General features: G+C 34.3%; 1 protein-coding gene across 1 annotated transcript in view; it reads right to left on the bottom strand.

Moving 5' to 3' along the window:
- The window catches only part of APOB (apolipoprotein B), a 33,787-nt gene extending 18,298 nt beyond the window's left edge, over nt 1-15,489 (bottom strand). Inside the window, exons 1-20 of the mRNA XM_026044913.1 lie at nt 15,457-15,489; nt 13,345-13,460; nt 12,405-12,550; nt 11,214-11,367; nt 10,873-11,028; nt 10,280-10,404; nt 10,018-10,103; nt 9,020-9,239; nt 7,688-7,915; nt 7,392-7,509; nt 7,122-7,268; nt 5,874-6,085; nt 5,249-5,486; nt 4,539-4,715; nt 4,048-4,239; nt 3,763-3,930; nt 2,432-2,643; nt 1,711-1,893; nt 1,398-1,519; nt 270-480 (exon numbers count right to left, since the gene is read on the bottom strand). Coding sequence (XP_025900698.1) covers nt 270-480; nt 1,398-1,519; nt 1,711-1,893; nt 2,432-2,643; nt 3,763-3,930; nt 4,048-4,239; nt 4,539-4,715; nt 5,249-5,486; nt 5,874-6,085; nt 7,122-7,268; nt 7,392-7,509; nt 7,688-7,915; nt 9,020-9,239; nt 10,018-10,103; nt 10,280-10,404; nt 10,873-11,028; nt 11,214-11,367; nt 12,405-12,505 — 3,050 coding nt within the window. The 5' untranslated portion in view covers nt 12,506-12,550; nt 13,345-13,460; nt 15,457-15,489. The remainder of the gene's footprint in view (nt 1-269; nt 481-1,397; nt 1,520-1,710; nt 1,894-2,431; nt 2,644-3,762; nt 3,931-4,047; nt 4,240-4,538; nt 4,716-5,248; nt 5,487-5,873; nt 6,086-7,121; nt 7,269-7,391; nt 7,510-7,687; nt 7,916-9,019; nt 9,240-10,017; nt 10,104-10,279; nt 10,405-10,872; nt 11,029-11,213; nt 11,368-12,404; nt 12,551-13,344; nt 13,461-15,456) is intronic.
- Between the last annotated feature and the right edge of the window lie 1,544 nt (nt 15,490-17,033).

Below are 17,033 nucleotides of genomic sequence, written 5' to 3'. Positions count from 1 at the left end.
AAGAAGGCTCAACTGTTATGTATTGCATATATCTACTTTAGAATTAGTCTTTATATTAGATATATATATCTTGTATCTTTTGCAGATTAGAAAGAGAATGCTTCAAGTGTTTATGAAAGAGAATTTGAGTAACAATTTTTTATGTGTATGTATATTCAGTAATTTCTCTTAAACAGGATATTATTCCCCTTTTTTATTCTAAGTTTAAAAAATCTTCAGCTATCTTATTCAATGGTGTCTTGGAAAGCTTAAATGGTTTCCTAGCTTACCTTATTTGTCCAGTAAGAGTAACTTCAGCTATCCTCTTGTTTAGCAGGTCTAAGATTAAGGTATATGCTTTCTTCCCAGAAACAGATTCATCAGTAATTCTGAAGTTTGTACCAAAGTCAATATCAATATCTGGAACGCGGACATCACTGGTCAAAATTCTCCTGTCCCTGTTGTACCTGAAGGTCAGTGTGGCCTCATGCTGCCTTACACCTGAAGAAAAWAATTACTTTGGTTATTCACAACTGTGGTATCTTTCTGGACTGTTCTAAAATGGAAAAGAAGAAATCAGTTTCACCCTAAAGATATAAATCAGCAGGTGATGAGTCTGAATCACAAACTGATTTATCATTTTTTTCTTCATTTTCTAAATCATCAATGACCAGTCTACCAGTCATTCACAGAATCACAGAATGGTTAAGGTTGGAAGGACCTCTAGAGATCATCTACTCCAACCCCCTGCTCCAGCAGGGACACCCAGAGCACGTGGCACAGGGTGGCACCCAGGCGGGTTTTGAAGACTTCCAGAGAAGGAGACTCCACAACCTCSCTGGGCAGCCTGTTCCAGGGCTCTCACCCTCACAGTAAAGAAGTTCCTCTTCACATGGAGATGGAACTTCCTGTGTTGCAGCTTATAACCATTACCCCTTGTCCAGTTCTTGTTATATTCTTCTATATTCTCTATTCTTGTTACATAAACTCACTCTTCCACAGATTCTCCCTTTGAAAAAAATGCTGTTGATGGCACTATTCTCTGTTGTATGCAGTATTACCATATTTTACCAGAAATGCCATTTATTTCTTGCTTATATAGAACCCATTAATTTTTCCTTTTATTCTTTCATTCACTGATACCACTTGGTTTTGTTTATTTTTTTTTAAACATGGGAAAGCATTTTTGTGATATAAAATCTGAATCTGATCACAAAGACCTTGCACTGGAACTGTGTACGTGAAGTGAAATGAGTGAAAGTGTTGTCACATGTCAAGTGAAATGGTATTCTGTTTTACATTACAAATGATTCTATTAGGATGATTTATTCATTTAAAGAAAAAAAAGGAAAGCGTTTCCCACTTCAATGTTCTAATTCAAAACTGAGCTAAACCATCTTGCTTTTTCAGTTTCTTACCTTCTGCCTGGAGAGCAAACTTCAAGGTGTCTATCAGGTCACTTCCCTCCCTCTGCAAGTCATAGTTAGCGCTTGCAGAGTATTGCTTCACTTCGCCTGTGGAAACTATTTCAACTTCAAATCTAGAAAAGGAATAAATGAATTTTGTAAATAATGTGGTTATGACAGGATAAATCATTCACATATTACTAGCTTTGTAAGGTACTCCTACTGACTTCTTAGAATATGTGAGAGCATACTGTAGATAATGTCTTATAGGGCTTTATATGTTTCTTGATGCAAAACAGACACAGTCAAAGCTGGTTTGACTTACTTGGTTTCTCCAGTCAGGGGATAGTATGGAGCTGAATCTGTAGCACTGGCATTGGAGTATAACACATTGGTGCAGAAATTTAGACCAGTAATAAAAGACTTGCAAGAAGTCCATGATTCCCTATTCTCAATCAGAGGTGGAATCTCTTCAGTTTTTGTTGGAGACACCAAATGTAGTGTGTTGCTGGAATACGAAAGTGAACGTTAGTATTCTCAGGAACRGGTATTTAGATACTACACTTAAGTTGGTAAAACCTATTAATGGGGCTACTTTCTGAAAAGCTGTTGGGGCTTTATAAAATAAAGAGCTCTTTAGGGCTTAAATGATCAAATTGAGTATTATTGTTGTAAGTATTATTATAGATAGAAAAATGCAATTCTGTGTATTGAGATATTCATCTCTGAAATTAATATATGCAATTCATTTAATTTCAAAATAAAATATCTATGATAATGATTTTATGCAAAAGAAAATAAAGATGCAGAAATGCAAAGGGTCTTGATGAAAAATATAGAATTGAATAGTAAATTAATTGAATGATAAATTTCAGTTATCCCTATCTGGGACATTCACCTATCCTACAAAAGTAGCTATCCCAGTTTTACAATGTCTGAGATTTTTCTGAACTGAAGATCTCTCCATGCTTGCACCCACCCCTCAATTCTGTCAGAATAAGAATCAAAAAGAGAAGGAAGGGCAGAGACTTGGCATTTTTCATTACCTGATGCTTAGGAGTTTTGTCGGAGTCTTTGGAGCAGGAATGCTGAACTTCAGTTGTCCAGCTTTCATGCTAACATGTGCTTCAATTCCAGACTCATGGAATATGTTGGAATTCATCTCCACACCACTTCTAGCAAATTCAGGCATGTTTACTCCCAGGTGGGTTACAAACTCTATTGCTACGGAAGGTTTAGCAATGAATTCTGCTTGCATCTATTTGATAAAAACAAAATGATATGTTTATTTGTCCAATACTTTTCTTATTAATCTTGTAAAAAAGCAATATTTTCATTCTTCTTGATAACCTAGAGCTTAGTTTTGTATAATTGACATTGCCATTCAATATATTTGATTCCTAAGCCTCACTATATAAACTGAGGGGAGAGAAAATTTGTAACTGCAACATAGCAAATACAGTAACCTGATAACCTTAGAAATCTTACCTACTGCAGAAGTACTTCTGCTACAGAAAGATTTTGTATATGAACTATTTGCATCTATTTTTAAAGCTGAAAACAAAACCAGTTTTCCAAGGGAGAAAAATKATAATAATTTTCAAAAATAATGACTAAATAACTTTACAAAATAGAAATTGATCCCAGATTTGAATTTCCCTAAGGAGAAAACAGCTTACTTTCAAGCTTCTGGTTTGGACATTATAGAAATAGCAAACAGAATGAAATTCTGGGAAAAAAAATCAAAAAAAAAAAAAAAGCAGGGAAAACTAAATCTGAGCACATTTTTATATTTATTTATACTATTATGTATTTATACAGTTACACTATTAAATAGTGCATAGAGGAAAATGAAAGTTTAGGTTGGCTGAAGCATTGAGAAATTTATATAAAATATTGAATAAATGAGGTCAAAATAATAATGAACAACAGTAAAAATGCTCATTTTGGCTTGAGAATTCATTTAATTCCACGTGCTCTTTAATTTTTTGAATTTTAAAATAAAGATGTTTCATTTCATATTCATTTTTTCATTTAATTTTATTTTAAATGTTTCTTTTAACTGAAATTTTTATTAATTGGTTTTCCTGGCAAACTCACATAGTAGCGCTTGCACTATTCTCATTTGATATTAATGAGAAATACATAAAGATTATTTTTAAAAAGYGTAAAGTTAAATTTCTTCCATAAATTTAGTAATCTCATACTTGATATGTGCAATATGTTTGTGAATGACATTCACATTAAAGTAAACTTATCTAGTGATGGTAAGTTCTTTTTTTTTTTTAAGAGTATTTCATAGTATTTAAAACTGTAGCACCATCAGAATTGTATGATAAGTTTATAGATTATTATCAAATGCATAACTGAGACTTACGCTTTTTTGATGAAGCTTCACAGCTACTTTGGCCCCAGGTGTCACTATTCCAGACAAAGCAAACTTGAGTTGCAAACCTGCTCCAGTTGGGAGCTCAAACTCATTGTCCATGAACATGTAGTGCACAAATAAGTCCCTGTCAGCACCTTTTGAGATGGCTTGTGCAATCTGAGAAACAAAAAAAGGAATGGACATTAACAAATCTATATATGAAACCTACACTTAAAAATATCTGATAGAAAACAAAAAGAAACCAAAATACTCATTGGTACATCTGAAACATACCATTTCTGGAATACCCTGAACAGTTTTAATGCTCTTCAAAATCATGCTTCCCAGCAATTTGAAATCATTGAGTTTCATGTATCCAAGTTCTTCTCCCAAGATTCTCAGATGTGCTCTTCCTTCAGGAACTTCCTTGTTGCTCAATTCTTTTATGAGTTTTTCAAGGTTAAGCATTATTGCTTTCACCATATCCTGAAAATTCATTCAAAAAGTAGCATAAAATGAAATAGATTTATGAGAAATCTGTGTGATTACATAGCAAAAATTTTAACTTGGTGAACAGAAGCTAATCCAAACACGCACTTTGCACCTCAAAGGCCTTCCCAAATATTATTAAAAATCTTTTTTAAAATATGATTAAGAACTTCTGTTTTAACTTATTAGGAGAGAAGGCTCAGATGATACAATATTTACTGAAAGTACTGTAATTAATACTGTAATGTGAACAGACAATAATGCAATGCTGCACAAAGAACACTTTCAAGCTGTACCTGTTCCTGTCTGCCATCCTGGGAATAACCAAAATAGTCAAAGAGTGCCTTGGAGACCTTTTCTGGAACTCTGCCGTCAACCCAGTACAAAGCTTTGTGCGTAGTGTCTGGGAAAAATCCCTTCTCTCCAAATAAAGCTTCCAGGGTTGGTTCAAAACCCTTTCCATCCAAGCCAAGCTGAAATGTATAAAGCAAAGTCCTAAGTCACACAGTTTTCCACTTCTTTAGGACCTTACAACAAAAAGGCTTTCTGGTGAGYAAACTATACATTTAAAACATATATCAAAGTTCTATGAATCTGGAGAGAAAATATGCATCAGAACAGAATGCTAGATTTTATGATTGATTTTATTTTTGTGGAGAGGTCCAACATAAAACCTCAATATAGGCTGGACCTCACTTACAATCCACTACGAATACATCAGTGGGCAAGAAATGATTGCTTAGCATGCAGTCTATTTGTTACAGGTGGGTTCAGCCCTACCCTAGCTAGATCTTTAGTGACCCAACAAGATGGTCCATCAGCAAGCGACATCCCATAGGGTCTTGCTCTAAATCCCAATGAGGATCAAATGAGTCTCCTTGCATAGTGATCATTAGATTTTTCACCAAAACTTGTCAAAAATACTGTCTTATTCACAGAATGTTGTTATAAGCCAACAGAAATGAGAAAGGCAACAGCTGCAAAATAATAAAAGATCTTGCTGTACCTCAAAGATATCGCTTGGGTGCAATCCATACAGATTCAGGGTGGTTTTTAACATAGTCTCCTTAGGAATGTAAGCGTTTGGGTCAAATATCACATTTCCTTCTACTTTGGCAGAGATGGGATCAAGTCCAGGTAGAGAAACTCTTTTGGAAATCTGATAATTTTGTGAGAATTTTCTGAAATCCTTGGCTGTTGGAACCTGGTTTCCTTTCAGGGCTTCTTCTACTCTGCTTTTCAGACTAAGAGCATAGTAAACAAAATATGATTAGTATACATACCAAAAACCATTTAGCCCTAATTCTGAGATATCTTATGACACTTGTAGATATTCATACAACTGAGATGATGGAAAATGGCTAGCTCTGTATTGCATCCTAACAGTAAAACTAAAAAAAGACTGTAAGCTATCACTGCTCTGACGAAGCCATAGATTTACCCAGACGATGTTCTGTCTTTTAGGTTACTTCTCCTTAACTTTGTTCAAAAAATGAAAGTGAGCATGGAAACAAATATAAAAAAGAAAAAAAAAGAAGCACTGCTAGACAAATAAAAAAGCACCATYGCTACAATTTGGATCACAATTTTGTTCTTCTTATATGATCAGCGCATGGTTTAATTTTACTTACTCTTCAATGCCTGTTTCTTCAGAGTCTAAGATGTTAGCAATATGTGAGGCAACAAAGCTTTTCACTTGTTCATTCCTCTCCTTTGTCAGGACTCTTACAATCTTGGTGAGGTCACTTGGAGAAGGGTTTTTCATCAGCATGAGATAAGCTGCCAGACGTTTGTCAGCAAGTGCATCCCCTTCATTGAATACTTTCAGAAGAGCTGAACGGTCCTATATTAAACAGAGGAAGGCAAATTATGCACTGATCAGCTGGTGAGCAGATGATATTGCCAAAATCTTTTTGGACTATAATGGGTCAAATAATTTCCAGAATGATATTCATGCAATATTTTCAGGACTGCATAACCACAACGGCCTCTCTTTCTATAACTAAGAGTGTTTTGCTGATTCTMCTTTCTTTTGACATGAATTTTCATAGAAATTATGGTTTTAATGAAGCTGACTTTTTCATCTTGTATCTATCAGGTTATTTTTCTGTTTAAAATGCTTATTTTCGATTGCTGTGAATAAATGTTCTGACCTGAAGAAAAATTCTTAGATTTTGAAAATTAGTTTTTGGAAATAAAACTCTTTTTTTAATCTGAAGATAAAAAGAAAAATAGTTTGAAAATAATAATAAAAAAATCATTCTCTGAAAAATATTTAATTTTAAAATGCCTTGAGTGAAACTGAATCTGATGACCTGTTTGAAGGCTCCCAAGCTCACAAGCCTCTCTTGTCTTTTATAGTAGGAACCTGTTGATGTTGAAACTGGTATTTGCTATAGTTACCTGAAATGTTCTGTGTAATGGTACCCATTCTCTACAAGATGTTTTTATTTCACCTTAATTTAAACTTAAATCTAGGTAGTACAATAATGATAGCAATCAACTGCCATTCTAAAATACAGAACTGTTTTTTTTCTCTATATTTAGTTAACTACATATAAATTTGGAGTAACTCCTTAAACCACCTTTAAACAGGGACAGCACCATTTAAGATGTCTTTACAAGAACATATTCAAGCTTTCCCTTTAAACTGAAGATATGTTAAGCAGCTACATTTCAAAGGAGCAGTGTCCATTGAGTCACAATTCTGTAGAACTTCTCAGATGTTTGAATAGAAAATAAATTCTAGAAAGGCTGTGGATAATTACACAGGAGATAGCAAAAATATGGAATAATAGGGACATCTTGATTATTTAGGTGAACAGTTAAGTTAAAGTGAATTGTAAACAATTTCTGCCAATTTCTGTGATCCAGTTTACCTCTTCTGTAATAGTCATTTTTCTGAATGCCTGGATGGCTGCTTTCTGAACTGAAGGTGATGCAGCTTCATTTCTGATACATGTCTTAAGCAAAGATTTCAGGTTGGGCTTAGCTTTTTCCATTATTGTGCCCATGTTTCCAATAGCCTGTCAGTGATGAAAACACAGAAATATGATAAATAATTTTTTCTCCAACAACAGGAAGACAGTCTTATATATGCAATAATCTATAATAATAGCATGCATAAGGGAAGAAACAAATAAAAATACCCTAAGTGTGAGATATGTGAGCTCTTCGTCCCCAGAGCATTCTGTGCCAAGGAGTGATACCATGAAGTCTGCAACATCTCTTATTTCTTCTGTCACAGTTAGCTTCTCATTGTAGAATCTGAGCAAAAAAGAAACACATTAGAAAAAAAGAGGACAAATGATTTTTGTTTGTTTTTTAATTCCAAAAGAGATAACTTAAAAAAATGTTCAAAAAACAACTACTCTTAACAATTATTGTGGAGATTTTAATGCCTTGCTGAGATTATTTTATAAAACCAGGTACTGTCATTACTCACTTATTAACAGAGTGACTCAATCCATAAAATGAAGCTCTGCTTGGCCGATACTGGGCCATGTTAAGAATTTCCCGTATTCTTTCAGCAGTTGGAGAAGGCAGCAGTCCCAGGGTATATGTGACCAGGTCTGTCACAAGTGGATTGACATTGCCTGTTCTCAGTATCTGGAGGACAGCACTATAGCACTCTGGAGTCCCGCACTGAGTCAGGGCCTGGACTGTAAGGGAACTGAAAGAAAAAGAGGGCTCAGATCAATTCCCTGTTTGCAGTTATCCATCCATGGCACATGTTTGAAAGAAGCTGAATGAAAGAAGTATTCAAAGCATTCAATTAGGTGTGTTAATGTAAGTGATGTATGCCTATGTATGTCTATAATGTATGTCTTGGAAGCAAATCACTCAAATGTTTATCAAAAAGAAGCTTAGTTTTACAAATTGTGCTAATAACATGATTTGCCATGGACAACACAAAAGTATTAACAATGCTATGGACAACACAAAAGTATTAACAATGCTATCACTACATAGCCTACATCTTTTTACTATAAACACGTTACACTTTCCCATCCCCTTAACTACTACAATATAATACACTAAAATACACTAAAGCCTATAGAGAGGCTTTAGTGTCTCTACAGACTGAAGACACAAGTATGTGCAAACTGAATTAAGCTCAGCTAGGACAGGAATAGCAAGGATTGGGAGATGGAGAATGGGGAAGATTAAAGACACGTGCTCTCCCCTATCTTCAAAAATTTTGCTTTCTCAGCTGCATTCTTTAATATAAGTCAGGACTGGAGTTTGGAACTAACATCCTTGTCCTTCAAGGAAGCTGGATGAATTTTCTGCAGATATTTGGTCATATTAACATCTTCTCAGGATTGTACCAGGCATACACCCTCAGCTGGGGTGGTAGAAGGGAAAAACAGTAATGCCTAGGTTTTTTAGCCTATGCTAAATTCAACTTCTTTTTGTGAGTTAGCTTCTCCAATTAACTAGAAAGATTTGAGCAGCTAATGATGAAAAAGACTAGCTTTTTATAGAATTCTAGAGCTTTCAGACCTGTTAAAATTCTATTACCATTTTCATATATGTTCAGTTTGTTATTACCATTTGAGCATTTCTGATGGGAAAAATATTAATTTCATTTTTTTTCTCATGCTTTCCTTGTTTCTCTCTAGAGAAGTAATATGATAGTTACCTTTCTGAAAAGCCAATGTTAACATCTAATTAGCCTATAATTTAAAATCACTTGAAGCAAACAGTCAAATTCAGAATTGTTTCACTAGGACACTGACATRTTGAATTTGCACTATGCACTGTTGTAGCATACCTGGAAGTTTCCATCATCTTTGGTACAAGAGAACCAAGACTGGCATTGTGTAAACTTCTAAGTCCAGAAACAAATTTGTAAAAGAGTCTTGCTCTCTGCTGGTTCTGTTGGGAGGCTGAAAGTTTTTGCAATTCCTGAAGAGCTTTCAGAACAGCATCCTCTTGCTTGGGAAATTTTGCATCTGAACTTTCCAGTGCAAGTCCTTTCTCTTCCAGTTCATCTAGAAATTAGAAAAAATTACATTCGATATCTTTATCAAGGTGGTATGCTAGTGTTTATCCTCTGACACATGCTTAGTATAGATATATACTCTGTAGACTGCTTTATATGATACTAATTTAAATTTAATAGCTGAAGAATTTCTAAAAATAGTAAAATGGAATATAAATGTAATTCTCCCMAAAACAGAATGATACTGATTTGTAGAAATCTTAAATTTTCCTGAAGATGATTCCTTAGTACATTTTATCCTTTATACCGTTTAGCGGGGTTTGATTTTCTAACTTTTAATGATTGTTATCAGGAAGGTATGTTATCAGGAAGGTATGCTATGACCAGTAGTAACATTTGCACACCACAGAACGACAGAATCATAGAAGGGTTGAGGTTGGAAGGGACCTCCAGAGACCATCTAGTCCAACTCATCGAGTTGTTCAGATTTGGTAGCTAAAGCCAGAAATTGAAGAGCAAAATTATGACTAGCAAAGAATGTGTTGTTAAGCCTATTTCCAAAAAGATTAACTTTCAAGATACCTAAAAAATAYATAAAGACTAATTGGAAAAAATACTAAAAGATTAATTTAATTAAAAATGAAGAAATAAATTAAAAAATWAAAAAATTCCCCGATTCCCTCCCAAAGTTTTCTGACTAGATATATCAAATTTAATTAAAAASTCAATTGTTTTGTTTCCCTCATAAACATTTTAATGACATAATTGTTCAAAAATATGTTGTCTCTGTATTTTTATTTGACATTTATTCAGAACTGCACATGTACCTCCATCAAAATTTCTATTATTGATCTTAGGGGTGTCTTCAAGCTTCAAGGTCTGGTTGACTTCTGTCATCACTCCATAGTGATTTCTAGTAATCAAAGAAAAATATAGTCCTTTAGTTGAAAGTAAATAGTATTGAGAAATCTTGCCATACCTGCTGCCTCCGTAAGAACAAAGGGACTATGTGGGATCTACATCAGACTTTGATATATTACTATATAAAATATACATAGAAAAGATAACAATAAGGACAGTGCAACCTACTTGTATGAGGAAGGCAAAAACAGGTGTTTTTCACTGCAGACAACATCTCTTATATGCCTTTTCTTTGCATCAATATTGTAATGACAGAATTGAGTGCTCCTCAGAAGTGTCGATAATGGAATGTTCTACAGAATAAAGATTTTGGCATCATTTTGCTGAATATATGYAACAAACATTTTTAAAGGCTGTCACAGTCTTACTTTAATATTGACAGTTATACCATATTGAAAATGATGGTGCCTAACTGGAATCATTTTTATCCCCCCAAAAAACTGTGCCAGTACCAATCTTTATTCTTAACTGAACAACTGAACAACTCAACAAATAGTTGATTGTTTAATCACACTGACATTGAAACTGGTCTATGAAAAATTCTCCTCTAAAAATAACTTAAAGAAATTCATGAGAACATGARGGAAAAACAATATACTCTTTTTCTCTGCATTAGGTTTTTCTCCATTGACTGGCACCAAGTCTATATTCTGTTCTTACGTAAGGATGGAGATAATCTACYGGAGCTCCAAATTAGTAATTGTTTATCATTTTAAGTGGGTAAAGAATGTTAATCTTAGAATTTTTACAGGTATACTTACTAGTCCCTTTACAATGGCGATGGGGCTGACATAATCTCTGATGGGACTGAAGTTGTCACAGACTTTCAGGTCCCTATTAATTGAAACTTCTTCAGCAACATTTCCTTTCCTAGATTTGAATTCAACTTCACTATCGCACTTTCCATATATAGTGTCCTGGAAAGAAGAAAGAAATTAGTATCCTTGTTTATGATGTCAAGCATTTGTTTTGGTCTAAAGAAGKGCACCGTTTCTTGTCTGAATTTCAAAGTATTTTGAATATGATGTTTGGGATAAGTCTACTAAGTGTGGTTTGTTCCATTTATTGAAGAAGGAAAATGAATGCTTTTAAAAACACTTACCATGGATATTGTTTTTATATTTTCTGCTGTTTCTGTTGGCACAAGGAGAGCTGAAATGATCCCTCTCTTGAGATTCAGGACATTCAGAGGTTCATCCTTCTCAGGATACAGCTTGACATTGTTTCCATCTTGAATGCTAAATTTTAGCTCATGCCTGACCAAAAAAAAGGCCAAGTATTAGTATGAAACCATATTAAAGCCATCAGTGAAGAACATGATATAAATAAACTGCTGCTATTGCAAAGCATCATGTTGAGCTTGGTCTGTTATTATTTACTATTCATTGTTATTTTACTAGTATTAAGTACCATTGCTATAGTGTAGGTCTTTCCCAGCAAAATCCTGGCCAAGGACATTCTGATATCACCAGGCTGTGTCATCTGGGGCAAGTAAATATCAAAAGCAATGGCTGGAAGTTGAAGTTGCACAAATTCAGAGAGGAGATAAGTAAATTTTTAGAAAGAGGTAATTATTAACTACTGCAATAGACTACAAAAAGACAGGAGGATATTTGTCTGGTTTAAATTTTTAAATAACACTTTAATTGTTTTCTGAAATACATATTTCAGCATTATCTCAATTGTTTTTTTTTTTTTTTTGAAATTTTACAGCTTGTGAAACAAAAGAGCAACTGGGTAGAGAGGTATACTGAAACCAGTATAAAGGTGCATGAGTAAAACATGCATCGACAAGGTGAGGCATGGGTTGGGTGGAGTGAGTAGTGGCAGTAAGTCACGAAAGGAGATAAGTAGGGAAAAGATAAGTTGTATAGGTCATTAAAGATCATGATAGGACTGGACTTCAGTCTCAAATGCCCTTCTATTGCACAGTCTTTGTACCAAGTCAGCAATGGAAAATAATCTTAAAAAGGCTGAAGACAGTCATTTGAGAATTTGCTTACATGAAGGAACATTCCATATGCAATAGTCTTTCAGRGGATTATACAATAGCTTCCTGATATAAATGATATAAGTGACCAAGAAATTATAGGTGAAAAGTCTGGATGGAAAAAAAAATTCCTTGGTAGTAACTGAGAGCAATGTTGTCAGGCCTAATTTATTATTAGGGAGAGTTCTGTTCTAGAATCATCTTATAAAGCTGTCATGTTAATATCAAAGGCAGGACAGACTGCAACCTCACAATCTCCTTAAATTTAACGCTACAAGTATCAGTAATGCCTCTTTTGCTTACTTGGACATAGCATTTGCAAAATCCTCAGAGTTCTTTGACTTTTTTAGCATGGCTCTTCCCTCAGTGTCAACTCCGAATGTCTCCCTCAGGGAGCAATGCATTGTCCTCAAGATGAAGTGGCATAGCTGTGGTACCTCCAGTTCAACCTGAAAACAGAAATACGATGTGTTTATCCTTTCCTCATTATCATGGTTCTCATTATCACTGTTTCTTTCCTAAAAACAGTCTTCTCTGAGTTTGTTAAGTGTCAGAGTCATGCTGACACCAGCACTTGGGAAAGATTCCAAAGTTCTCTAAGCAGCTTAAGGTAACTTGAGGAAGAAACGGTTATTAGCTTTGCTAAGGGTTATGGAATATGCAAACAAGCTATCCAGATTCTAGATCCTCATAGTACTAGAAACTCTATATGAAATTTGAGTCAGTATATTGATTTATGACTATCCGAATAGTGTGTGTTAAAAAAAAATCCAATTATTCCATTTAAAAAGAAATTATTTGAAAGTTTTGGGAAAGGTGAAAGAAGATTTTGATAGGCATACACAATAAACAGCCCCAATCCTGTCTTGACTGTCATCACCAATGGGCTATCAGTCTTCATTGACTCATTGAGCTGCCTCCGTTCAATCTCTTGAATTGTTTGATGGGCACTATTGTTTGGTAGACTCTTCCTGGGTGCCAAGTGAGGCTGAAAATCAGATCTTGCCTCTTTCTCCCTTAAAAGGTAGGTAAGTATTAAATACATGAATTCCTGTGGTGGCATGAAGAACTTAAGCCACTTTCAGTGTCTCCTGTTTGCAAAAGGAAGAGCTTAGTCTTTAAGCCTCAAAATTCCAAGGAATGGCCCTGGTGGGGAAAATACTGAAGAGCACTCCCTGTTTGCTAGCTCCAACATTAATAGGTCAACAGTCCCAGTGGGTTGTGTTTACTCCTCTTTCCTTACTTTGCAGGTGATCTTTGAACCACTCCGAGAATCAGCTGTTCCAGGGATTCCATTTGATGTTTCTGCCTCATATGAGTAAACGTATTTCTTGAGGTGTTTAAATCTGGTTGCATCTTCTGCAATTAGAAAAGCAGATGTATTTTAGTGACTTCTGTAGGATATGTCTATGTAGATCCTTACAAAACATACATAGCTAGTGTTGGTTGACTCATATGCTACATATAAAGGAAGTGTGAAGAATATCCAGATTGTTTTAGGAGAATGTATTAGGATAAGATCTGACAATATTACCCTATCTAACCTTAAAATCATGACTCAATAAAATTAATTACAAAAGCATAGATGAGAAACAAATGACACGGATATTTAGTAGATCTATTTCAAAATGACCACATTGCTTATTAATTAAGGCAAATAAATGGTAGTTTTTAAATTGCAAATAAATAAATAAATAAATAAATAATTTACTTCATTTCAGACTATTACATCATATTTCAAACAAAAATCAAGGAGTAGATTTATCTAAGTCATATGGCTAAAACTGAAAACAAATAAGCATAGAAAGGGACATAACTTAAAACCCAGTATTGCTAAGAATAAGTCAGGAGGAGGTATTTGTTGAGCTGTCTCTCTTATAATCAAAGGAAGGCTCAAAATTCAAAATGTTTTCTTCTCAAACGGATGAATGTCACCTGTATTTTTTCTGTATCTAGTGCCTCCAGAGGCATGAATTCATACAGGCATGAATGAATGTGATAATAGGGCCCTAAAGAAAAGAATAATTTTGCTCAGCACCAAATTTAGGAAAACAAGATCTTTGGTGTCTGGAACATCTAATGCAAGTCAAATAACGTTCTCAGGCAAAATTCTCTCCCATTATGTTTACAGGCATCATTTTAAACTAAAAGCAAGATTGGGCATTTTCAGTGATTGTGTTAGAACAGTTCAGTTACACAACCAGAAGTTACTGCCCTCTCTGTCCAGACTGAGCAACTCTTTSGGAATATGTCACTATTGGGATACTGAATGAACAAGCATTTTCTTAAGTTGCTCCTGTGCAGATATTTGTGACCATCTGAACAGATTTGAATGCTGATACACCTTTACAGAATATAAAGGTAAAATCATTTCCTGTAAAGGCCCGCATTTCCTGTTAGTTCCTCTGAACTTTTTGCTATCCTGAATTATACCATTATTTATCTGTGCATTCTGAGAATTTTTTACAACACCAGTATCTACAATGCTAAAACTAAATGGTTGATTATTGCTTGATTTGTTGCTTTTTAATAGAAATCATGGAAAGGGAATAGGTAAGTGGTAAAAATTAGAAATGCAAATACCAAAGAATTTGTTATATTAAACATACACAAGAAATCTGCAGAGTAACACAGAAAAGCCTTTTGAGTTGTTTTCAGCTGAAAAACTGGATTGCCTGGAGATGGTGCTAAAGTATCCAACAAGGAAAAAAACCTCTGAATATAATAAGGGCCAAAGAACAAAACAGCTCATGTCATACTTTGACCCTAGGGTAGAACATTATGTGTCTAACTAAGGCAGGTTCAGTTTCTTATAAGGATAATGTCAGCATTTCCCGAGTCTCAGCTCAGTTTTAATAAATTGCTGTTGAGTTGATTATTTATTCTACAGATATTTGGATAGATATCCAAGTGCAATGGTGTGTGTTTAGCAGCCACTGTGAAGGCTAAAGCAAAAGTGAGACTCAGCCTAAGGTAAAGTGAAATGAACATAATCTCATTGCTCAAGCTTCAGATCTGATAAATAGGGATTCCACAGTATGGAATTTGCACCTGAAAGGGCATATAAAGAAATCAACAAAAAAATAAAACGCATTTTCTGTTTCTTAAAGGGAGCTTCTCAGAAGTTTTCAACACAATCTCAACTTTTCAAATCTGAAGAAGCTCCTGAAATGCTGGATCATGGACTATTCAGTTTCTAAAATAAATGGCAATAAAAACTTCAGAATAGTGCTTTCACTTCTGTTTTGTCCATTTTAGAGGAAGAGATTTATGCAAGGGGAAAACTCAAGCTCCGAAACATATTGAGTTAATATATAAACATGGATAACAAAAGCATATGCAACAAACAACTTACTTGAACAGCCGAGGTTTCCACTTTCAGGTGTTTCTTCTTCTGTAAAGAATAAAAACAAAAATTAAAAAATGTATAAGTAGTTTATAGCTATAAAGAAGTAGTTTATAGCTACAAAGCAAAGACTATAAAATACAATTATTAATTGTATTTTATTTACTTGACTAAATTGCTTGCCAGCTTTTACTAGCCAGTTTTTACTAGCACACTGGTGTAAATGATGTAGCTGCTATTAATATTGATGCAGTGCAGGGAATAAAGGGATTTACTGTAACTGCCTTGGTATTGTGAACTAATAGTTCAGAGTAGGATCTTGAGATCTTGGAACTGAACTACTTTGATTCAAATTGAGAAGGATCAGCTTCTGTGTTAAGAGATATTTTTTAAAGCCCTGTGATGTGTCGAATAGAATGCTTATAAATGATAGACACAAAATGTAGACAGATGGAATACACTGTAAAAGACAGTTGGCTTTCCTACAAAATTTTAGTCTATTTGAACACACAGAAATACTGCATAATGGCTGAATGGTTATATTTTGTTTGTGCACTGGTAAAATGACAACTTTGATGAGTAGTAAGRCAATTTTCTGCCATTAGAGCTTCCTTGGGTTTTTTCAGTTAGACAAAATAGAAGAAATGGGAATTGGCAAGAGACAGATAAAAAACAATTAATCAATGTTGATAATTAAGACAAATATTTATTTGTTGAATCTTTTGTTTAAAATAATCAATATGCTATTCTGACAATCAGTTTGAATACTGAGAATTATACTCCTGAGGAAAAACACCCTGGAAGCTCATTCCAGTTAAGGGCAATAGGAATCATATGCTCCAACTTCTGCTCCATTTGTTTAGTTCCTATGCAATTATCTGTTTTAAATATAATATAATAACASTCTTGTCAATATATTGCACCCATTCAGTTGTATGTCAAACATGTGGAACATCACACGTGAATGGCAGCACTTCTCAGGCTTTCTAAGTCTAAACCTTTCAGATTTTCAAGTTTCCGTACTGGAAATTTTTCTGACTACTCAATACAACAACATTCATAATAATAGTTAGAAATAAATGCATACTATAAAATAGTTTAATATCAGTTCACTCAATAAAAGTACATTAGTTCAACAAAGGTGTATTTATGATAGATTTGATCTGCATATAAAACTAGACAGGTTTAGACCTGTATAGTTGGCCCCGGAGCAATTTTACCCCTTAAGATTCCTTACATAACACTGTAATATATTCTAAAAATCCTAAGAAGCAAGAAGGTAGCTCACAATCTGCTAAATTAGATTGATCCAGCCTACATCTTTTCTGATCTAAAAAAACAAATAAAAAGTCTACTGGTCTTCTACCACTACTGATGACTATCTCCCTTTAATATATAATTGTATTTCAAGTGTCATTACCAGCTGTTAAATGCATTTTATTTTACTAATCTTATTTCTTTTAYGGTTGCCACAAAATAGGTTAGTGACAGCTGAGGTAAGTCTGAACTGTAAACTACAATATCTCCACAGAAGTGAAAAGGATAACATTACAGAAAAACAATCAGGCAAAAATACATTACGAGAA

This window comes from Nothoprocta perdicaria, unplaced genomic scaffold (genome assembly GCF_003342845.1).
Source record: "Nothoprocta perdicaria isolate Ctin4 unplaced genomic scaffold, notPer1 scaffold_39, whole genome shotgun sequence".
NCBI lineage: Eukaryota > Metazoa > Chordata > Aves > Tinamiformes > Tinamidae > Nothoprocta > Nothoprocta perdicaria.
This window is presented reverse-complemented; position numbering and strand designations above follow the sequence as displayed.